The sequence below is a fragment of the Lissotriton vulgaris genome, chromosome 1_1 (genome assembly GCF_964263255.1).
Source record: "Lissotriton vulgaris chromosome 1_1, aLisVul1.2, whole genome shotgun sequence".
NCBI lineage: Eukaryota > Metazoa > Chordata > Amphibia > Caudata > Salamandridae > Lissotriton > Lissotriton vulgaris.
The window spans coordinates 995643925-995667832 of record NC_141685.1 but is presented as its reverse complement, the minus strand read 5'-3'; the positions used below and the strand labels follow the sequence as shown (position 1 = coordinate 995667832).

Genomic DNA, 23908 nt, shown 5'->3' with positions numbered 1-23908 from the left:
CTTTTGTCACCGACTGCTCGCGGCCACTGTGGGCACATGCTGCAAACATCATAATATGATCGCAGTGTAGATTGCGTCATGGCGATCCATCATCATCTGCAAAATAGATCCCAAAGATTCAAGTTAACCAATGGCTGCTCAAACCAGTCCCGGTCACTTAAGGAGTACCACAAGGATCATCCCTCTCGCCTACACTGTTCAACCTTTTCATGGAACCGCTCACAGAAATTCTCAGCTCCACTATCACATGTACGCAGACAATACACACATTTATTTAACAAGCATTTACAATGCAATGGTCTCGGCATTGTTAAAGTTAGATATATTGGCATTGCTCACAACATTTTTATTTATGTTTTTAAAACATAAATAAATGGCATTGTCACTTACAATGCCAATAGCTTAATCTCTCGCAAATGGGAGACCTACTGCATTTGCACCCACACACAGAGGCAGGCACACAGAGGCAGGCACACAGAGGCAGGCACACAGAGCCAGCCACACAGAGCCAGCCACACAGAGCCACCCACACAGAGCCACCCACACAGAGCCACCCACACAGAGCCACCCACACAGAGCCACCCACACAGAGCCACTCTCACACAGACCCACCTACACACACACGGAGCCACCCTCACAGACCCACCTACAAAAAAAGCTACAAACACAGAGCCCAACACAACACATCCAACAGTAGGCATGGATGCAGCATGTATGCACCGCCACAACCCACTGCCAGAGAATCAGTATTACCATAAACAGCAGCAGCAAATTACTGCACAGTAAACCATTCAACCTATAGCAGCCCCTCCCCCGCAGAGTCCACTGGTTGTCTCACATCTGCTGCTCCAAGGTGTACAAAAGGTCATGCGGAGAACTAAAGGGAGCCTGCCACGTAACAGGGTGGAAAGCACCAGGGAGGGGGCGGGGCTCACCGACTAATACCTACTGCGCGAAACCAGGAGTCCCGCTGGAAAAGATCAAAGCAGAAAGGGACCCAGCCCCCTCAACCCTTCCCCCCCCCCCATCCATTCAATGGTTATAAGGCGCTTTGCTAAAATCAAATCCAAGCCTATAAATCTAGAGCAACCCTCATACTTTGCTGAACGTGGGAACAGCCCCACAAACACGTCACCGGTGAATGCAGAATATGGCGTTCAGTGACGTCATTAATATAGTCAATCTCCCCCCAGAGCCGGAGGCGCTCACAATCCCACATCAGATGCAACGGCTCTGCCCCCTTCACCCCACACCGGGGCAGCTGAGGCTCCAGGGTATATTTTATTAATCCTGCCTGGTGTAAGAAGAGCCGTGGGAACAAGAGAAAAATGAATCTAAACCTAAAGAACTTGCTCCAATATTTTCCAGCAGTCAGATCACTAATCAATATACAAATGCCCACCACCCACTGGCATCGACAAGGGGGCATTGATAACCCTACTGAGCACCACATGCAGACTCAAACCCGCCCTATGTGTGCCTTGCATGTACTCGTCCTCAGCCATTAAAAACACACTTGCTTCACACTACAATACTACCACATATTAAAGTGATTGAATCGTTACTTACTTTGCCTTTGGTTTTCGAGGCCGCTGCTGAGCAGTCAGAGCAGCACACGCTGCTGCTTATGGGTGGACTCGACTGAGCAGCGGCGCTGCGCCTGCGCAGTACTGGGGGAGGGGCAAAACTGGTCTGATCGACATTTGTCCGACTCCTCAAGGGGAAAGACTTCTGCGCCAAGGAGGAACGGACACGGGCTGGCAAAAAAATCAATTTTTCAATTGTGATTTGTAGCTTCTATAGGGACCTCACCCACGCATTCGGGCACGGCGTCCAACTTTAAATATTTTATGCACCGGCACAAATTAAGCATTGGAAGGACTAGAATTTTACTGGTGCTGCGCAGAATGACAACTCTTATCAGCATAGGAACACAGACAAAGCACAAAGAACACGCGGAGTGACGGGTAATATGTCCGTGAGAAAGACAGCGAGGGAAAAAGTCAAAGAATCTAGAGGGCGAGAGAGTGAACTTTAGAGCAAGGTTGAGGGAAAGTGCACAGATCAAAACAGAGGCTGCGGAACACAAGTAAGGGAGAGAGAGCAAGAGGGAGAACGAGGCATCATGGGGCAGTGACGGACAGAACAAGCACTCACCTGAGGACTTCTTCCGGCGGCAGTCGGCCTGAAATGGCTGCCGCAAAGCTCCGACATTTTCGCGATTCGGGGGCGTGTTTTTAGCAGTTGAGTGACAGATGACGCCATGGCTTAAAAACTGCAAAAAACACACCCCGAATCTCAAAAAGAAGGGGCTTGAACAGAGTGATGCCCCTCTCCTCCAATGGCTGGCCTCCGTTTAGGAAGTCAGCCAATGGAGAAGAGGGGCGGGTTCAAGCCCCACTGTAGCCAAAACATAAAATCTCAGACTCTGCCCACTGCTTACGCAGTGCGACGCAGGCCGAGACCTAAAAATCTATTCATTAGAGGACATCAAAACTTTCAACCTAATGTTACAGAAAACCAAGACATGGCTCACCGACCATCTGAAACTAAACACTCTCAAAACTGAATTCCTCCTAATCACTCTCCCCAACCAATCGACCATCATTCATGACTGGCTGAAACACCTAACCGCACTCAATTACCTACCCCTCATCATTGACTCTGCGAAATCGTTGAGTTACTCTTGATAAAAACCTAAACATGCAGAAACACGTCAGTACCTCAACAAAGGGAGCAAACTTTCCGATGAACACGTTGAGAAGACTCAAACCCTTCATCCCCGCAAATGACTGCAAACTGGCAGTTCAAGCACTAATAATTCCAAGAGTGGAATATGGAAGTGCTTCTTTTTGTGGTCTCCCTAGATCAACGACTACCCCCCTAAGAGCATCAATCAACATAGCAGCTAGACTCATCACTGGCTCAAAAAGAAACGGTCACATCTCCCCTGACCTTACAGCCCTCAAATGGCTACCTTTTGATGCCAGGATTCATCTAAAAATCGCATGTATGACATACTAGGCCATATATCACAACACCCCAAGTTACCTGGCACAGAAACTGGTACTCTTGTGGCAACAGATCCTCCAGGAGCTCCAATAACCTTCTTCTGAAACCACAACGATTTGCCAAGAAGAAAACTGATAACCATGACTTCTCAGGTATGGTGCCCAGGATTTGGAATGCACTGCCCACAGAAACCAGACTTAACCCATCTTTTATCTCTTTAAAAAAAGAAGAAGTGACGTCTATTCTCCTATCCAAACTCACTTAACTTTGTAAAAAAACAATAATATGATTGTATGCTTTTACTGAATGGTTTGTCTCCTAAATATACATGTAAAGTGCTCTGCTACCCGCAAGGGTATTGTTCGCGCTCTAAAAAACGTTCAAAATAAATAAATTAAATAAAAGTCATTGCAAAAGCTTTGTTTCCAGAGTGTAAAAAATGGGGTCTGTTTGTATATGATCGTACCTAGGGTAAAAAAGATGATAGTGCATAGGTAAATAATGTGATCCTCTTGCTTACCCACTCGTTCCCTGTTCAAGATTTCTTGTGTATGCTTTAAAAAATACAATTCCACTTTTTTCCAGAGCAGTTTGTGTTTGGGAACACAACAAGAAGTGATAACAGCTTGTTTGCACCATGCTCCCAATCCAAATATGTAGGTCTGGCACCCCAAGTCCATCAATACCATATGCTAACCACAACTAGATGCTGATGCATGCGCAAATTCACGGATGAAATAAGCATCTCTAGAGAATTTAGTTGGGATAGCACTTTGTCACCTACTGTATGTTGCGTAACACTACTTCTCTAGTGTAGGCATTCTCACCATAGTCGTATGTACCCTGAACATTTTTGTGTTTTCAGAGGTGCTAGTTTGACATAAAAACGAACATAGGTTAAGACTGGAGCAGAGATTTCCAGGAGCCCAGTCATTTGAGCTCATACGGATGAATTTGAATAGTTCACATGACAGTGAACAACTAATAAAGGCAAATCATCTTTCTAATGTGCAGCAAGCGATGCTGCATCTCTTCATCCACAGCAACAATTCTGGCTGACAAAATCACCACGATGCAGCAACTGAGAGGCAAATGTGTTTTATTTGAAATAAATGTAATTATACGAGTTGGAGTAGTTACACTTAATGAGATAGGTTTGTGCAGCTCCTCATGCGCCTCACGCTCCCAGTGCTTCAGCTGCCTTATCCTCGAGCTTCTTCTTCCTCATTAGTAGCCTTCGTTCCCGTTCATACTCCTTCATCCGCATGACATAGCTAAAACAATGGACAAGAAGTGAGTAAGCACAGTTTCCATGGGTGAACTACCAAAAGGACAAGTAATCCAGCAGTCTCTGTGCGCTCCACTGAATTAATAGTGGGAGAAAGGTTGGATTAAAATAGGGCAGCAAAGATGTACGAATATACCTCAGAAGCAGTAAAATTCAACTATATCATTGGGCACAACATACCCCATCCACACAAAACTAATTTGGCCATCAGTAAACACCAGAGTGGCCATCCAACCCCTTTCCTCAACAGCTACACCTGTTATTTATGGAGACAATCCGAGATCACCAAGAAGCCAAAGATGAAGAGAGAAGAAAGCAGGTCACTTACTCTTGGTGCTCGCAATAATCCCAGGCATGCCTCTCATGTTTGCATGCTAGAAAGTTTGGCCAGCTGTCTCTCTTGCACTTCATTAACTTGATTAGGTGGTGGGCACAGTAATCTCGCTGCTCTAAGGGGAGCTGGGCAGCATCCATCTCTGCTTGGGTAGCTATCATCACTGTTAGAGATGGGAAGAACAAAAGAGAATTGTAGACAGCAATGCACCAACTTCAGCTTAAAATGCAGAAATGAAGCAGTCTTGCTATTTCCAGTTGTTCTCTTAAGTACAGTGAATTTACTGTCCACCAAAATCTAAACATCTACTATTACAGTGGTGACAAGTATAGCCCATCCTAAAGAAAAGACTGGCATAAAGACATGTCTACACAAGCCTAGGGCAACATCATGATACCTTTGACTCTTGAGAGCTGTCATCAGCTACAATGGCTCCTCTACAGACCACATAAACTCATGATTTTCAGCTTGAAATACAGCAGACCATTGTTCATCTGTAGATGAACCCTGCAACTTGACCAGAACTGATGTGGCCTGTTCTGTGATAAAAGAGCCTACGTTTTTATAATTATTTTCCTTTGTGGTTTTAAACAGGTCCCTCTGATTTCAAAGGTGCTCTTGACACGTTCTCTTAGTAAGAGATTTCAGACTTAATCACACCTAGGTTTGGTTGCTTTTCTTTCCAAGTAAACAATTGCGTCTGTCAAAGAAATACTATATTTATGCCTTTGGACTGCAAATAAAGAATGACTGAACTGATTGCCACAGTAGAGAAGTTGCTACCATTTGGGGCCAAGAAGACCCTACAGGGATAGACTATTTTTCATGCCCAATAAAATCCGATATTCCCTGGTCTGAAATGTATTTGATGTGATTAACCTTACCTATTTCAAGTTGTTTTCTGGGGAGTAACATGCTGATTTCTGGTGCTTACCGGATCAGACTCTGCATGCCCCAGTAATTACTGGGTGATTTCCTTACCTCACGACGCATATATTACAGCACGTTTAATGTGCCGAAATTCATCATGGATGCACAATTCCTAAATCCGACCCCTACTGCAAACATCGCTTTGAACACGGATTGCAATTTAATGGCCCAGTCACAACTAGATCCCTACTGGTGTTTCTTGACAGAAACCGGTTCAATAAATGCAGGTAGTAGTAGTTTTCCATATTCACTTGTTCAGGAAGGCAATATAATCATATTAGCCACAGGGAATGCTGTTTAGTGTTTGCGGACTCTAATGATACAGGTGGCTTGTCTCTGGATGTGAGATACTGGCACCATACCTTTTCAGACAGGCATACGGCTGGCAGCTCGCCTCTGAGGACTTTTTTGTGTCTCTAACAGGGTTAGTAAGAACACAAGACAGACAGAGATAGAGAGGTAGAGATGTAGATGTAGAAACTGTCACTTTCTGAAGCAAGTAATAAATCCTAGGCAATTACATTGATTCAAGCAACCAGAATATAAGGGAGAAACAAAAAGAGGAAAAATGTATACAAAATATTAACTTTTTAATAATTTGTTAAAAATTCATATATAAAAATGGTGTATACTACACAATCCATAATACATAAAAAATTCATAATAACATACATAAACAAAAATTTTAAAAGTTAAAAAGTGGCAACATCTTTGAATTTTTCGACGCGGGTTTCGGCGTATTCAACGCCTTCTACAGGAGTAGCCACACAATTATTTAAACATTCTGTAGAAGGGACAATGCATAAGGATGAAGCACTGAACCTAAGTTCTTATCAATACGGTTTCTAAAGAGTTTTCTCAACGTCTTTAGAGCCGATAATTCTCCAAATTGAATGAGGGTTTGTACTTAGTCAATGGTTAAAAGTATTAACGGATCTGATTTAAGAAGCCAGGACCAACGATATTACATAAAATCTGCAGATGTATTCCTTAATCCACATCTAGAATGGATATCCGTATTTGACAATCTGGATTATATTTGCGTACCCACAATAATGCGTGGAAGTCGGCTTTCAGCAAATATATACCATGCCATCACCTAGTAAAGTATTCGTGTTTTTTTATCCGATTAACACCATTGCTTCAATCTCACTTCGGAATCACAAAAAAATGGTTTTCTAACTGCTGGAATATATTTTAAAATATTTGTACAGTTTAGTGTGCCCATAAGTATTGTTGGACAGTTCACTTTACAAAATCTTCTACAGTCGGAGAAAGGAAAGTAAACAGTAATCTCCAGGATAAAATAAGCAACAATTTGTAAGAAGATAAGTTGACATTTGACCTGTCTTTGAACGCATAGAAAATGTCCCAAGATAAATACAAGGTTTAAAGGCATCCTTTTTGCTCATTCATTTTGTGAATTAACAGAACACCTGTTTTTGCCAGCTTGAACTCTCTGTAGCCCATATATCTGTCCTCTTGCCATAGTGAGCGGGAGAGTAGATTTCTCAAGGCCAGTTCCCCCAATATCCGTTACCTGCCACACTCCAGTCGAGCCACTCCATTACCTGTTACATCGTAAATTGTCATGGAGTAACCTACCTATATGGTTACATTTCCATTTAATCAATAACTGGGGTAGCAATGATATTGATCGCAAGGCCAAGAGACTGCTAATCTCGGGGAAATAGCACTGTATTGTGAACCCCTATTCAGCTTTAGAATACTGCATTTATTTTTTGCTTATTTGTGCAGTCGTAAAGTAGACATTAGATGTCAAGTATTCTAATTCCATGGCCAAAACATACCTACCAGTCTAGGTTCTGTGGCAATATCTGGTTATTTTGGCAATATGCCTGATGGATACCGATATTTATCAATTGAGTTTCAAAGGCTTAAGTTAGCCTCTTATTCTGCCAGCAAATGCAATACATTTTATATAAAATGTTGCCTGTAAATAAAATACTGGCCGAAAAAGATGCCAACGTCTGCGACTAAATACGATGCTGGCTGAGTAAGTGGCAAATTTCAGCTTCACGTTTCAAAGCTTAAGACTTTTTCATTCCGTTTGGATACCATTAACTGTTCATTTTCTAATCTTCTCTCTCCAACTGTGGAATTTAAATGAGGGGATTTATAATGAAGCACCAAAAATACCCTATGAGACTTCCAGTACAGCCACTCCCCAAAAGTCTTCTTAAGTCTGTGCGCAGGGAAAGTGTTTCCAAAAGTATAAAGTGTCCTGCAAAGTGACAATGGAAAGTTTGCTGCACTAGCAGTAAATGTATCAGCATATGTGAGCTGCCAGACCAACATGCAGTTCCTGCCACAGTATCTGCAGCCCTGCCAAGGGATACGCAATAGGTGTTAGACTAACACATTTTAGTTTGGTGGTCCGCATTGCCGCACTAAAATGCATGTCATGCATTTATAGTGCCTCATACCACTACTAGTGCTGCATGGCACAAGCCGAGACAGTAGTAGAAGCTGCATTGCATTAGTAGGTAAAACAGCACGAGCCGGATTTGCTGCCGGCAGAGTGCACTGCACACACTGTGCTGTCTGACTACAGCCTGTTGCATACATACTGGCAAGCAACTAACAGCTGTTAACTCAGAGTTAGCATCTGGGGGGAGGCTGATTTAATCAGCCAAGACTTACTCTTGGCCTGGGCCGTGGTGTGGCTGTCACAGAGGACAACACTAGTTGCAACATCCTATATTTGGAGTGATAGGATCATCTGGTAGTGCAGATCTGGAAGCGGTGCCTTGCCTTATTCGTTTTCTGGCAACTGGCACCACCGTGAGTCTGTGCTGGATTATTGGCCAATCAATGATGGCCTTAATTCTGGCGGGCAAATTAACCTTTGTTTTTTAGGTCTCGGCTAAAGACGCGCGGAAGCGCGTCTCCGCCGAGATCTTATGTCACCGAGCGTGCTTCCCAGGAGACACTCCTGGCCGCGCGCAGGCGAATCTAAACTGGCACGCGCATTAGTACGAGCGCTGCGCGAGGCTCCCACACAACACACGCATGCATAGAAACAGAAGCGCTCACGCACGCACATACATACAGAACACACACACACACACACACACACACACACACACACACACACACACACACACACACACACACACACGCGCGCACCGGCCCCCCCCCTCTCCCCTTTAACTTACTGTGGCGATCTGGGGGACTCCGCTCTCCGCACCGGCAGGGAGAGTTGACGCTGCGGCTCCTTTCCCGGGACTCCCTCTTGGTCAAGGGAGCCCCGCAACACGTGTGCAACGTCCTGTTGTCGGCCCCGGGGCTCTCCACGCTCGCAGGAGCCCCGGGCCGCTCCACGCATTTCCTCCGCCTGCCTCCTCTTCCGGTCGCGGCTCCGCCCCCGTCATGGGCGACCTTGCCTGACTTCCGGTGCGGCCGCGGCGGAATTCCGGGGGCAGTGGGAGTTACTCCACCTGGCTGTGGAGCGGGCGCCCCCCAATTGGTGGCTTTTGACTCTCGAGAGGATTTGTGGCCCCTGGACGCCAAAGATGTTGAATTCCAAGAAGGTCCCGACCCCGGTGGCGCTGGTCATGTCACCGCGGATCTCTCTGCGGACCTCCCCGCTCAGCTCCCCCCGCCACTCTCCCCTCAACTCCCCCCGCCACTCGCCCCGCAACTCGCCGCTGAACTCGCCCCGCAACTCGCCTCTGCTGTTTCGGAAGCTGCTGTTGAATCGGAGCAGCCAGGTGCAGCGGCGGTTCACCCTGGCACACCCCCTGAGGTAAGGGCAATATGTAGCCTTCCACTGCTTGCATTCAGGGAACGAATATTTCCTTTTTAATTCGTTACTCCCCAAGAGCACGTTTTTTGCCCTAACCCTCGTGCTGCTTTCCCACTCGGATACTTACCCCAGGACTCTGTTCTTCTCCATCCCTCCCAGCTTGTCTGTAAACACACAGCAACATATATATTTTTCCCGGGTATGGCTAAAGGGCAGACTTTAAGTGTTGTTTTTGTTGTATCTCCTACATTCCACATATAGCATGAAAGCTCAGGCCTTGACACATAAAGGCTTTTAAGGCGCTGGGGGAGTGGCTAGCCGATGCCCTCACTTAACTGGTGTTTGGAACAGAAGGTGCTGTCTCTTCTGCAGGCTGATTGATCTGCACCCTGGGCTACTGCTAAGACCGAAAAGTTGGAACATTTATTTTACTTCTGAGCGTGGTGGAAAGTAAATTAGGCTTTTCGCAGTGTTCTCCTTTAAATTATGGCTGTTCCCTTTTCTTTTTAAATGATGTTCAGAGTTTCTTGAGCAAGAAGTATTTGCAAAATAAAGCACCCAAAAAAATCAAATACTGAAAATAGTGAATTCACTATACATTTTCGAATTACCATAAGATATGCATTTCCTATTCCTCCAGTATTTTGAACAGTTTTTTTTTTATTTTTTACACAATTCTTTGCTAGCAAGCATTTGCAAAGTCAATAACTTGACAATCTGATTAAAAGGCAACACCTTTTGGCTTCACCAGTGCTTGTTGGAATGCGCGCCAAACTTTAGTGCACTAAACCTCTCTTGAAGCCCTTGTCTGAAAGCTGTTTTGGCAGTGTTCACGACTACACCCTCGGTTCTTTCTGCACGTGCCCATCCAGTGACCTCATCACACACTTGAGCTGCATATTTATTTACTTGTGTGAATCATGCCCGAAGAAACGGCATCCGCTGCTCGATTCACACGTGGGCAGCTACACAGGTGGTTGGTCAAGATGTTTTTCCCCAACCATGCTCGATCACGTCCTTCAAGGTTTGATGCTTGCTTCAATTTTCGATAAAACTGTAAACTTACAGTCTAAGGGTAAAATATCTTTAATGTTCGTCCTTGAAAATTGTTCGCCTTCAAAGCGCGTTCTCGAATTGCTACACAATGAACGCTGATTTTGAGATGTTCAGGAAGTCACCGCATGCAGCACTGGTATAGATTTGTTGTTGTTGCTTTAAGTACTTATTTTACAAGCTGAAGCACGGCTGTCTCCAGCACTGCAAAAACACAAGCTGCTATTTTTGTCTCACTTTGTTCTTTTGTAAGTTCTTGTGAGTGCAGAGTAGTGAGTGCAGAGTAGTGAGTGCAGAGTAGTGAGTGCAGAGTGAGTGTGCAGAATGCAGAGTAGTGAGTGCAGAGTAGTGAGTGCAGAGTAGTGAGTGCAGAGTAGTGAGTGCAGAGTGAGTGTGCAGAATGCAGAGTAGTGAGTGCAGAGTAGTGAGTGCAGAGTAGTGAGTGCAGAGTAGTGAGTGCAGAGTAGTGAGTGCAGGTGCAGAGTGGTGTGTGCTGTTGAGTGCAGAGTGCTGTGTATTGGCAATGTAAATGACAATGCCATTTATTTATGATTTAAAGAAAAAAAAGAAATGTCATGAGCAATGCCAATAGCTCTACCTTTAATGATGCCGAGACCATTGCATTGCAAATGCTTGTTTCTTGTTGCAGCGCCGCCACAAGCAGGGAGACAGTGGGTCTGGCATCCTCTGGTCCACGTGATGCCTCAGCAGTACCAGTGTTCTCCGAGTGCTAGCCAGCCTTGGCAGTGTCTTTGATGCATGGTTTTTAATTTTGCAAAATCCTGCCGGAAACCAACATGCATAGGGCCCTGTAACCATTGAAACTGCCGCCAACCAGAGTGAGACGCTTCTTAGTAGAGGATAGATGCCTGGATTCTCCATTTGCTCTCAAACAGCTTTAAACTGCACCCTCCGCATGCCTGAATGCTTAAGACACGTCGCAGCTCAAGACTGTGTAAACAAAGCTGACCAGCAAAGCACTCAGCTTTGAGATACTCCAAGCACTGGTGAAATGGCAGCAGTCAGGTCAGTCACGTACTATGCCCGTGTTCATTTGATGTCAGCAGCACCTGTTTAACTGTATCATGTTAACATAAGTGCGATGGCATGGGGGGTGTAAGACATGTTCTATGAAGATTTCTTTGCCTTTATATTTCTGGACACATTTTAAAACTACCTCCATGGCATGGCAAATTGGATTTTTTCAAAACCAACTTGAAAGGGAATGCCTGCTTGTACTGAATTTCCTCCTTCTGCGGCTACGGTTCTATATCAGACATTTCATTTGGTCTTTGCATTGGAGCACAGAAAACATTTGATTTTAACCCACCTGAAGGTGAATAAATATTTGTTGCTGTGCCTTAATAAAGATGGTCTCACCATACCACCATAATTCCCATATCTGGATAGAGACCAATCTTTTTCAGATAATTTGTGAAAACCTGTACGTGCAGTCATGTATGATTCCTGGCTGTGTTTTGTGTCGGAGGGATTCTTGTAAGAGGCGTACCACACAATGTTCCACACTTTCTGGGATGCAATAGAGCATCTCATACATGGATGCTATTTCTTCATGAGTAATTTAATGCTTCTTCGTTTTTGGCTTACACATTTTGCTGTTAATATAGGAGTCGTAACCGATAGTAGAACACTGCATATTCACTGGCTGAAACACTTGTTTGTTGTCCATGGTTGAGACGTGTGCTCATTTTTTTTCTCCTAGCCATGCTCTTGTAGGTTATAAGTAGATGCTCGCTTAGTGAGTGTATCAGCTGATCTTGGCCTCCTTTTCCACTCGTGGCAGCGCCCATATGCGGATAACGAACCTCCTATTCTGTCATCGCGCTTCAGTGCACAGGCCGTAGCAGTGCTTAATTTGTGCCAGTGATTTCTGGTGCTCAGCACCAGGAATTATTTTATAGGGCCGGATCTATAAGTGTATTCTCCCCGACGAGTGGTTGTTCTGATAATTTTTCAAAATAAATATACAATTTGGATGGCTTTACATGTTCATGTTGTCATCAATCACTGTCTGAACTACTCTACCTATTAGTACCTGCACTCTGCCTGAGTGCCCTATTGGAAAATAATAACTAGGGGCTTGGTCATGGCTCAGCTGGGGCGAGGCAGGCCTGGAAAGCGCAGGACAAACTTGGCCGTAAGAGCATGTGAGGAGGAAATGTTCTACTTCGTGCTTTCCTCTCTGCTTGACCCTAGCCTATTGCCCATATAACTTCAATTGGCATGCTCACGGCCTAAGGTGTGTGCTCCTTAAACTGGGGGCTCAGCTAAAATCAAAACCTGCAGCCTGGTCCCAAATAGGTAAGTATTCGGGAAGGGAATGAAGGGGGTCGAGTCTGTAAGCCATGTGTACCTTCACCAGTATACTGGTCTTCACTAATAAAAGTCTTGTTGGACTTCCTCACTATTGTTGTCACTGTGAACGCCAGTGGCGAGCGAGGGCACTGATGTGCGCATTTTCCATAATGAAGAATACACAATAGATTAGCTGGGGAACTACTAAATCCTGTGCACATCTAAACACTTGTGCTTTTCACGGTTACTCAACTTCTGTCTTTCAGGGACAGCCACTTTGCGGTCTTTTGCTGGGTGCTGCTGCTGGACGGGGGGGGGGTCATCTGGAGTGGACGAACTTAATTGTAGACTGGTTGCCCTTGAGAGTCAGTGCCTCCCCCTGCACTGGGGTTCATTCAACACGCTCAGCTTGGCAGCTGCAGGAAGAGACCAGAGGAAAAGGCACTGCCAGCAGACAGAGTGAAGTTTCACTCACCTGGCAATCGGGCATGGTTAGGTACAGAATGTGCTCCCCCCTAGTCCACGATGCCCTGCATGCTCCACTCAATGCAACTGAAATGTGCCCCATTAAAAAGAAATACAATATTTTTGACTCTTGAAGAGTCATATATATATATATATATATATATATATATATATATATATATATATATATATATATATGTGGCCTATGATGCTGGCTTTGCTAGTCCTTAGGTTCTTAGTGTGATCGCAGACTCTTCACTCAGCGCTCTCTAATAATTTATTGGCTCACCCACCTCTAAAAAGGCGGAATGACCAGGAAAGGGAAGCACATATTGACACTCGATAAAAAAAAAATAGACTGGGATACACAAAAAAGGGCTGTGCAACACAAATCGAATCATATATGAAAAAGGCTTCAAAATTTCAACCTGGGAATTTATTTGACTTATTTCTTTTCATGTTTTCGAAATAATAGTCTAAACTTGAATTTAGTGTACACTTTTTAATACTGGTATTACTAGCTTCCCCTAATTTTGCAAAAACACGATTTTAATAGAGGCTCAACACCTGAGTGAAGGCAATTACACTTATTAGAAGAACATAAGGTTTTAGGCATGCAAAGGAGTTGCACATCTTCACAACAACTCCAGTGTAGTACAGGGCTTACCTGCAGTCAGACTCACAGGGAGTTATATCAAGCAGAATGTCGGGGGGAGGGAAGAGATAGGGCGGAAAGATTATAGACCCCCCATAGTGCAGTGAAAGTGCTTATAGGTAAGAATCAGCCGATTTCACAGTAAACTCGAAACATAATTTGCAAAAAGCGTGCTTTCACAATACTACACTGGTCTTAAATATCTCTCGAATCTGTAAAACTCTTACAAAACAATGCAAGGCAGGACTTCAGCTGCAGTGGAAAATGAGGCTTCATTAAGGCTCGGCTCGTTTTGAGTTTCAGGGTTAAGTGGACCTCAAGCCAAGTCAGAGCCAGGCATCTTCCTTCATTCTTCCGTAGCTTACACCCACCTCTAGTCCTCATGCGCCATGCCTACTTTGTTTTTCTCCTTTGCCATATTTTTGCACTACCAATTTCCAATGTGTGACTGAAGCCATTCATTAATTTTCAATTATTTTTCCCAGCTGCATTTATCTACTACCAAAGCATAACTAGATATCAATGGATGGAGAGGTAACACTGAGCAAACTATGGGCGGTTCACATTTACAATGCAGTTTTAAAGTATATTTTTCATCAGCCTTAGAAATTTCAGTATTTGTAATTGAGCACCATTTTGACAGCGCCTTTTGGATCATGTGGAATTTAGGGAGATGGTGCGAAAAGGGGCACCTCAAACCCTTAAGGAAGGTATATGTAGGTATTACACTTGGTGCCAATTGAGGTAGTGGACTGTGCCAGTGGATTGGGTGTTGAGCCAGTGGAGGAAACCACTGAGGGAGGTGGCCAGTCAGTCACAGAGGTGGGTGACCACATCCTAAGAAACAATTCGGGCTCTTAACTTATTTGTTTTCTTAAAAATTAAGCACTGGACCCTACCTGCAGCTTGTAGTGTCTAGCTAGACACGTTCTAGTGTTCCGCCGGTGATGTAATACACACTTTACAACCACCGACCACAGGCGTCACAAGACAGGTGACCCTGCCAATAAAAGAGGGCTGGGCGCACGTGCCCTAGGCAGTTGTTACACCACCCTGCAGAGTGTCTGTGTTCATTCTTCATTACTATGTGGGCCTGAGGCCCAACATCACATTGGCGACGAGCGGGCTAATCCTGCGTGTGCAGCCGCCTTGTTGAAGGTGGTGGAAGGGGAGAGTGTTGCTTGTGGCGAGGGCATCCCCTGGAACAGGCGAGGGAAGCGCCTGTGCCTGGGGGCATGTGAAAAGCCCCAGGCCTGAAGAAGGAGGTCGGGAGCCCACCCCGCACCTGGTATGCCTGCGCCCCACCCACGGAGGCGCCCGATAGCTCACGGGGCAGGCTGTAAGAAGCTGAGCGGGAGCCCACCCGCATCGGAAGAGCCTGCTGCCTGTGAAGCTGGCGATGTAAAGACCGGGGAGAGGAGAAGACAAGGCGGGCAGGCTGGACTGCTGAGACGCCGGCCGCCGCCACAGATGGCCGCGAGGCCGAATGACGCCAGAGGAGCAGGCCGTAGGTGAGCAACTGCGGGGGACTGCGAAGTGAAAAATGAAGCGACCCCGGACAAGACGACAACAGCGGGAGCCCGCCCCGCCTCTGCGGCCAAAGTTGAACTGTAATAAGGCTACGCAGTGCCCAAGCAGCTGCTGCAACCCCCACCCCGATCTGCGTATGAACTGAATGAGGCTGCTGCAGGTGGGAAGGGAGCAGTGAGAGAAGATGGCGTGCTGACCGCGGAACGGCCCCCATCGGAGTGAGCTTAAAAGTTAAAAGAGGCTGTTGCGGACATTTTGTAGGTGACCGGTCCGTCACCGGCATGCAGACGTCGATGAGTAGGCAGGGTACGGGAGTATCCGCCTTTACTGCCTTGACAGCAGTGCACCCCAGGAGGTGAAAGGCGCACAGGCATCAAAGGGGGCAGCCGCAAAAGAACTGTTGTCCCCCCCATCTAAGCGAGAGTGGTGAAGGGTGGTAGAGATGTAGCGTGAGGACCTCGGGAGGTCTGGAGCTGTTCAGAGTGGCCTGCAAGAACTGTAGCCAGCCCCCCCACCGCCATTCCCATGCAGCGTGTGAGCAGAGAGGCTGCGGCGGTGGGGCGGAGGAGAGCTGAGAGAGCCTCTGGATGCATGTGTGAAGAAGAGCAGCCGGAGGTGTTAGTGCCCAGCCTGCGGGAAGAATGAGAGGGTGGCCGGCAGGAGCGTAAGATGCGCCAGTCTGCTGTGTGATCCCGGCGTTAAAGTGAGGCCTGCGCGTGAGTGAAGCTGCTGGGGATGATCATAGCGTGGCCGGTGCATCCATGATTGCAGCAGAGAGGTGCCCCGGTTGTGTGAGAGTACCAGCAAGGGATTACGGCAGTCTATCAAGTAGGACATAAAGAAAAATACATTTAAAAAATGCGCCCACCTGGTTGCAAATGTTGATGCTTTGAGGGAAGTGACTATGAACTGCACCGGTCACAAGAAAAGGCACACCAATAGAAGCCAGCGCGAGGCATTGGCTGCTGGAAAACAGCCTGGTCCCACGTTTCAAATGAGGCAACACTGCCACCTAATGCCCGTCTAGCGATAACGCACCCACTGCCCAAATAATGTGCAACATAACTGGGACAGAGTGACTGGTGAGCACTGAGGTTGCTCAGAGAGAGACAGTTCCTGGCTGCTGAGACCCACAGAGGAGTTGGGGGGGATAGAGTCGAAGAAGACCCCAGAAGAGGGCAGAGTCGAAGAAGACCCCAGAAGAGGGCAGAGTCGAAGAAGACCCCGGAAGAGGGCAGAGTCAAAGAAGACCCCGGAAGAGGGCAGAGTCAAAGAAGACCCCGGAAGAGGGCAGAGTCGAAGAAGACCCCGGAAGAGGGCAGAATCGAAAAAGACCCCAGAAGAGGGCAGAGTCGAGGAAGACCCCAGAAGAGGGCAGAGTCGAGGAAGACCCCAGAAGAGGGCAGAGTCGAAGAAGACCCCAGAAGAGGGCAGAGTCGAAGAAGAGGAGAAAAAGACTAGAGCGACAGGGCAGAGGGCTCGTATCACCACAGTATGAGCCCACCCCGAGACACCAGACAGCCACCTGCCGGACCGACGTCCTGGGAGACAGCATACGGAGAAGAACCAAACATAAGCCGCAACCAGCGTGAAGCGAGCATCTCTCCAACGCTTCCCCGCGCGACTGGTCAGCAGGCCCGGACTGGCTATAGCGGGCACCGGGCAATCCCCCGGTGCGCCGGAAGGGTGAGGACCGGTTTTGAGCCCCTGGGGGCCGATTTTGTTACAGCAAAATCCGGCCCTAGCAAAGCGCTCGGCGGACCTCACTGCAGCTCTCAATGCCCTGATGCTGGACCTTCATACATGGACTTCGATTTTGCGAAGCCAGTCCGGTCTAAAGCACTTTGCCAAGGCCAACAAAAACATCACTACCATGCAGTCCAAGGCTCCAGCGCTGCCAGCCTGAAGAAACTGATTTAGTACTATCCATTGTTTGTTTATTTTTCTTCCAGGATTTTATTTTATTCATTTTTTTCATTAAAGGTGGGGGTGGGGGTGTAGTGTCTAGCTAGACATGTTCTAGTGTTCTGCCTGTGATGTAATACACACTTTGTAACCACCCACCACAGGCGTCAACAGTTAGGTGACCCTGCCAATAAAAGAGGGCCGGGCGCACGTGCCACTGGCAGTTATTACACCACCCTGCAGCGTGTCTGTGTCCCTCCTTCATCACTATGTGGGCCTGAGGCCCAACATCACACAGCTATCCACAATGTTATCCCACAGACAAGCTTCCCCTTGCACAACTTGCAAGCTTTAAGCACTATTCCTAATTCATTTCTGACTCATAAAACGAGATGTTGGCGCCCTGAACGGATCTTTTATTGGTATCAGTATATTACCCTTACATTTCAGGGGACCTGTTCCTAAATATTTCAGAGTTTCTCACTGCTCAAAAGGGTGTCATTTCTAATCAGTAGTTCTTTCCATACATTTCATAGCTCGGTTTTACTCGAAAGCAGACATGCCAACCCTCCCGATTCAGGCGTGAGACTACCGATTTGAAGGCTAGTCTCCCGCCTCCCGATTCTATTACAGGACCGGAGGCTTCAGATTATGCTTCTCAATCTTTACTGCAATCAACACAGCAGCCAATGAAAATGGATATTTTCATAAATAGCAGTAAAACAAACTACATTTCCCATGAGTACACATGAGTATAGGCACGCCCCCGTAGTCCATAAGAACCCCTTGCGTGCTCCCATCATCCTCTTTCTTTGCTGCTCACAGCAAGAGTTAAGTGCACCTTTTTTCTGGTCCCCTCAATCTGCTGTAGCATGGAGATATTCTATTAGTATTGAATGCTTTTATATGTTATGCGATTTTGTTGATGTGCTTATTCCAATTTTGGTTAGCGTAATGCATTAATACTATGTATGCCAGTTATTGGTTTGCTTACCTTTATTGAGCTGGTTGCGCTCTGAAGCGCTCAGGGAATTTGTATTCGGCGCCGCTGGGGTTTACCAGCTCTCGGCGCCCAATTTCCGTCACGCACTTCAAGCGCAGCTATTTCGCGGTCTTTGACCGGCAGGGAGCCGGTCGCTTTGCTCAGAAGAGCCGTTTTCCCGGTAGCGCTGCGGCGCGCGTTGGGCTCCCCTGGTACGCACTCCGCGTTCAGGCCGGGTGGCTCACGGCCAACGGGCGCGCCCAAACGCTGACCAATTTGGGCTTATTTCTAGTAGAATTTGGTTGTGTTTGGGCTGCGCGCCTCGGCACGATCCCCGATCACACACGGGGCACATTTCTGTGTGTCCCACACACCGGCAGGCTCCCTGGGTGATCGCCTTTTGGAAAATATTGTAAAAGGTTGTAAAATACAAGGCCTTTGGAGTGAGCACACGCTCCTAGGAATATTTGGCCAGGTCCTTGACCTAATAGAGTACAGCTTTGCTGAGGGGGTTTAGGTATCGTTCCAAATTATTAGTGTGCTGTGGGCTGACCCCCCCCATTACCCCTCCTGTGTGTGGACAGTAGTCCCAGTGTATTATTTACTCCAGTCAGGATGGAAGAGTGGGCACAAGATCCCCAGGAGTATTATGGAGGAGAGGAGGAAGTTGGAGACGGACAGCAGGAGGCTGTGCTAGAGGACAACATTGTGGAGGCCCTTGATGCCTCAGTCCAGGCTTCAGTGAACAAAGCCATGGAAACTAATGTTCCTCAAACAGTGCAGCAAGCACTAGCTGTGGCTCTTCGCCCTATCAGGAAACAATTGGAAGGATTTGCTAAGCGTCATGGATATGACAAGCCAAAGAAGCAGAAGAAGGTGCAGGCTCTTTCCACTGCCACTACTTCAAACTCCCAAGATCAGTGGCCGCATTCTCAACCACTGGCATCTTTGCCAGCGTCAGGTGCGGTGGAACACACGTATGCAGGTGTCCTTAATAGAATTGAAAATTCTTGGCGCGAATGCTAGCAAATTTTTGATTCCTATAAGCAAAAACCCGGTTCCTCTGGAGTTTCAGCTGACAGAGCTTGGTATTGTGTAAAGTGCTAATTCTCCCAACGAGTGGAGATGCAGGGGCTCTCGAAGGGGTGAAAAACCAACAAAGCGTCATTAACAAGGGAATCGTCTTTTAAAGACCTGCGAAGTACTGGGGGGGGGGGGGGGCGCTGTTTCAGCCCAGGCTGCTACAGGGGGGTGGGGGGTGCATGCACTGCCAACAACCTGCCAGGCCAGTGCCCAACACTTGCATCACCCTCTCTACCTGCCATTATGCTCCATGCTACTGAAAGGTAAGAAAACAAGCATTGGAAATGCAATAGGTCTCGCACCATTAGAGTTAGTGCTTTTAGAATTGTTTATGGGTTTTTTTTGTAAATGTTTAGCATTTTTGTTTCCTGTAGCCAATGCTAAAGAATTACAAATAAAAAAAAGCCATAAACATTTCTTAAAGCTCTAACTGAAATGGTCTGAGACCTATTGCACTGTGTGAGGGTGAGGGGTTGAGGATGAGTGAGGGTGAGGGTGGGTGAGGGTGAGTGAGGGTGAGGGGTTGAGGGTGAGTGAGGGTGAGTGGGGTTGAGGGTGAGTGAGAGTGAGGGTGAGTGAGGGTGAGTGAGGGTGAGGGGTTGAGGGTGAGTGAGAGTGAGGGTGAGGGGTTGAGGTTGAGGGTGAGGTGTTGAGGGTGAGTGAGGGTGAGAGGTGTTGAGGGTGAGGGGTTGAGGGTGAGGTGGAGGGGGAGGGTGAGGTTAGGGTGGAGGTGAGAGTAGTTGAGGCTGAGGTGGTGGTGAGTGAGGGTGATGAGGGTGAGTGTGGGTAGCTGGGTTGAGGGTGAGGGTCATAGACGCCACTGCTACCAGTCTCCACTTCCACAGTCCGCTTCATGAGGCCGGGGTACTGTTGTGGTATAACTTGGCTGTGGAAGTAGGCTTTTCTGGAAGGGCGGATTGATGCGTTAGGGTTTTAAGCACTACATTGCAGAGTGAATGACAATGTTGTGGTGGTGGTGGTGGTGGGGGTGGAATAGTCTAAGGTAAAGAAAGTGCGCTTGCACTAAATGTCCTCGCCAGTGTTACTGAGATGGGTGTTCTGGTGGTACACGTCATATACTCCATTCCTCGTATTTTATTTATCCCAAATAGTTGTAGGGAGCAATCTTTTATTGACCTACTTTAATTCATACATCAGCTGGCCTTGCACACATCTTTTTACATGGTGGCAGGATGCAAGTGCAGCGATCTGTAGGCCCTCAGTTTGAATCCGGCAAGACTAATTCGGAGGTGGCTAAACTCGGTAGCATTAAAGTTCGTATTAGTAGCGCCCGTCACTTAATGTGCCGAAAACTGCAGAAGGGCGGTATTAGGCGCTGTATAAAAAATACATAAATCTCCAATAATTGTGTAAATGCTGGCCGCGTTTTTTCTTCTAGAAAGGAGTTAAATCCTACGTTTGAAATAATCTAAACAATTAAACCTGTAGTGAAGTTGGTGGTTTAAACAAAGATCCGTTTGACCTCTCTCCCTCTTAACAACAGAGCTACAAACGCTACGACAGGCAATCATGAATTTCACGTGTCGTCTGGTCTGAATTGCATAGCAGGAGCGCGCCTTTGCATCCCCTGTAGTGGAAAGTTAGATATTCAAGGGGTCTCTTCAACGTGATGGCATAATAATAATAATAATAATGCACGACTGAAAGGGAATCTGCGGTAATGCCTTAAGAGCATAGCCGATCTGGACTGGCAGTGCGCAGCATATAATTCAGCCTGTTATGCAGTGGCATTAAATATACATATTGTCGTGGAAGCGGATGCTTTCAGACATGTAAAATTGGGGTTTCTCGGTGGGGTGCTGCTCTCGCTGAGGCCCATCATACGCACTGAATAGGTGATATCTACAATGAAGTAGCTTCATGCAGACGCACTCGGGGCTGGGAGGGCAGCGAGAAACCTTGAACTGCAGGGGCAGCGCTTGTTTAGCAGCGGAGTGCTGGATGCTGCCAAGGTGAAACTTCAAGACTCAAACGCACAATTAGAAGCAATTTAATCTTATTAGCAGAGAGAGAGAGTGGGGAGGAGAGTAGGAGGAGGAGGGGGAGGAGAGGAGGAGGGGGGAGGAGAGTAGGGTAGGCACGGCGAAGGCAGAGAAGGGGAGGGGGAGGAGAAATGCGACACGGCGGGCAGGGGGGGGGGGCGGAGCGGGGGTGTGGGAGGAGTGCGCCTTGAGGGAAAATACGGCTGGGGGCAAAGCGGATGCTTTCAGACATGTAAAATGGGGGTTTCTCGGTGGGGTGCTGCTCTCGCTGAGGCCCATCATACGCACTGAATAGGTGATATCTACAATGAAGTAGCTTCATGCAGGGCAGCGAGCAACCTTGAACTGCAGGGGCAGCGCTTGTTTAGCAGCGGAGTGCTGGATGCTGCCAAGGTGAAACTGCAAGACTCAAACGCACGATTAGAAGCAATTTAATCTTATTAGCAGAGAGAGAGAGTGGGGAGGAGAGTAGGAGGAGGAGGGGGGGGAGAGGAGGAGGGGGGGGGAGGAGAGTAGGGTAGGCACAGCGAAGGCAGAGAAGGGGAGGGGGAGGAGAAATGCGACACGGCGGGCAGGGGGGGGGGGCGGAGCAGGGGTGTGGGAGGAGTGCGCCTTGAGGGAAAATACGGCTGGGGGCAAAGCGGATGCTTTTAGACATGTAAAATGGGGGTTTCTCGGTGGGGTGCTGCTCTCGCTGAGGCCCATCATACGCACTGAATAGGTGATATCTACAATTAAGTAGCTTCATGCAGACGCACTCAGGGCTGGGAGGGCAGCGAGAAACCTTGAACTGCAGGGGCAGCGCTTGTTTAGCAGCGGAGTGCTCGATGCGCATGCGTATCGACAGGCGAGACCTAAAAACGCGCATTTACGTTTCAAAAGCGGCACACTTCCAGCCCATACATGCCAGTAACCCGATTCAAAGTCCCATCCTCCCGATGTTTTTTTTTTTAAAATCTCCCACTTTGCTCTCCTGAAATGTTGGCATGTATGCTCGAAAGTGCCACACACTTGGCAGCTGACTATCACTTCTAAGTGCACTGAAACCACGGAAATGTCCCACATAAGCCATCTGAAAAACTTGCAGCTATGTATCTGCTAGCTACCAATATTCCAGGCAATTACTCTCCAATATCTGGTGTCTTTAAAAACCCGATACAGGTCCAAGTGCTCACAGCCTAACCTTTTAGCCGCCTCCGCCCCCATCTCCCCGTGCGTTCAACATGTTTCCAACTTTTGACCCTGCCCGCTGACCTCGCTCCTTGCGCTCCTCCGGGAAGCCCAACTCGGGACTAAAGGTCGGTATGCTCTCAGGATCGGGTTCCGGGTACCCCAGGTACCGACGGGCAAGGTGAGCCCCCATGGCTGCGAATAGCAGAATAGCCTCTGCCTCCCCTGACAGGAGGTCACCTACAGCCGTGACCTGGAAGCAGTGCGCCACCGGCGTCGTAGAAACAAACAAAGGCTCGATCACCGAAGCAAAGAGAGAAACACAACATGGCCGACAAATACACGTGACCTGGAAGAGGTGCACTAGTGGTCCTGCCTTCGTAGAAACAAAAGAGGTACAAGCATAAGATTTAGCTGCCTGGAGAAGAGTGAGACTAAAGAAACACTGATTTAAGCAACTGCGATTTTATTCTATATACACACCCTACAGATAAGCACAAAACATTTTTCAAATTATTTTAGAGAAAATGCTTTTTCTTCCTAACACTTTAATTTTTACTATATAATTTTTGTAATTGTACATCGTATTTCTGAGAAATTCGTTTATATTCAAGTCATTGTTCGCACTAGGTTAAAATGCATCTTGTGTGATTCACAAGCTTTTACTTAGCGGTTAGGTTGGTAAAAATAGGAGGACCAACTTTCAAATCTTACTTCACTGTTATTACTTCAATTTGTTGCATCCCCAGCCATGGAGTATGCAAATGAAATGTCAATCAAACAGGGACTTGTGAAGCGCGGTACTCACCCATGGAGGTCTCAAGGCGCTGGGTGGGGACGGGGGAGAGTGCAGCTCCGTGACAGGTCATGAGGCTCTTCCTGAAGGTGTGCAGGGTGGGGGCACGTCTGATATTGAGAGGGAGCTTGTTGCATGTCTTTGCTGCAATGTAGGACACAGCTCATTTTTTTTAAATGTAAACACGTAGTCTTCTTGAATTAAGAATATTTATTCATGTAGAAAATAACTGCAGGTGATGCTCCCCTTCCAGCCAGCAGTCAACTGTCCAAAGGAGTGTTCCAATAAAGAACATCATATCATCAAAGCATTTAAACGTACAAAGCAGATTACAACACAACCTCTTCCCTTAACACAAATAAAACTAAAAGCATAACATGCTTTAACTTAATATTTGAAAACTTACATACAAAGGTAAAATGGCAAAAGGCATGCGTGACAAATAAAACAAAGGTTCAATTATAAACGTAATCCCTCAAATACCTAGGAGGATACCTATTTCTGAAACTCCTTGAGGGATCACACTGAACCCTACCTCTCAACGCTTCTGCATCATCCATCAACATATAGCCATTGCACCCTTCCAACTCACCCTTGTTTTCCATCCCAATCCGCAA

At 47.0% G+C, this 23908-nt stretch overlaps 1 protein-coding gene across 1 annotated transcript; it reads right to left on the bottom strand.

Annotated features, from left to right (window-relative positions):
* Positions 1–4094: 4094 nt before the first annotated feature.
* NDUFB7 (NADH:ubiquinone oxidoreductase subunit B7) lies at positions 4095–22840 on the bottom strand. The gene is made up of 3 exons (XM_086960878.1): positions 22580–22840; positions 4629–4797; positions 4095–4286 (listed from the first exon to the last, which is right to left on the bottom strand). Exons 1-3 carry the CDS (start codon positions 22686–22688, stop codon positions 4190–4192), a joined length of 375 nt encoding a protein of 124 aa, XP_086817004.1. The 5' UTR covers positions 22689–22840; the 3' UTR covers positions 4095–4189.
* Positions 22841–23908: the final 1068 nt, after the last annotated feature.

What these genes read in the sequence shown, in the direction of transcription:
- NDUFB7 (XM_086960878.1), bottom strand. Translation starts at nt 22,688, where the DNA reads ATGGGGGCTCACCTTGCCCGTCGGTACCTGGGGTACCCGGAACCCGAT. An exon ending in GGAGGAGCGCAAGGAGCGAG is followed by an intron (nt 4,798 to 22,579) that starts GTCAGCGGGCAG and finishes CATCTCTAACAG; the next exon opens with TGATGATAGCTACCCAAGCA. An exon ending in GATTATTGCGAGCACCAAGA is followed by an intron (nt 4,287 to 4,628) that starts GTAAGTGACCTG and finishes CCATTGTTTTAG; the next exon opens with CTATGTCATGCGGATGAAGG.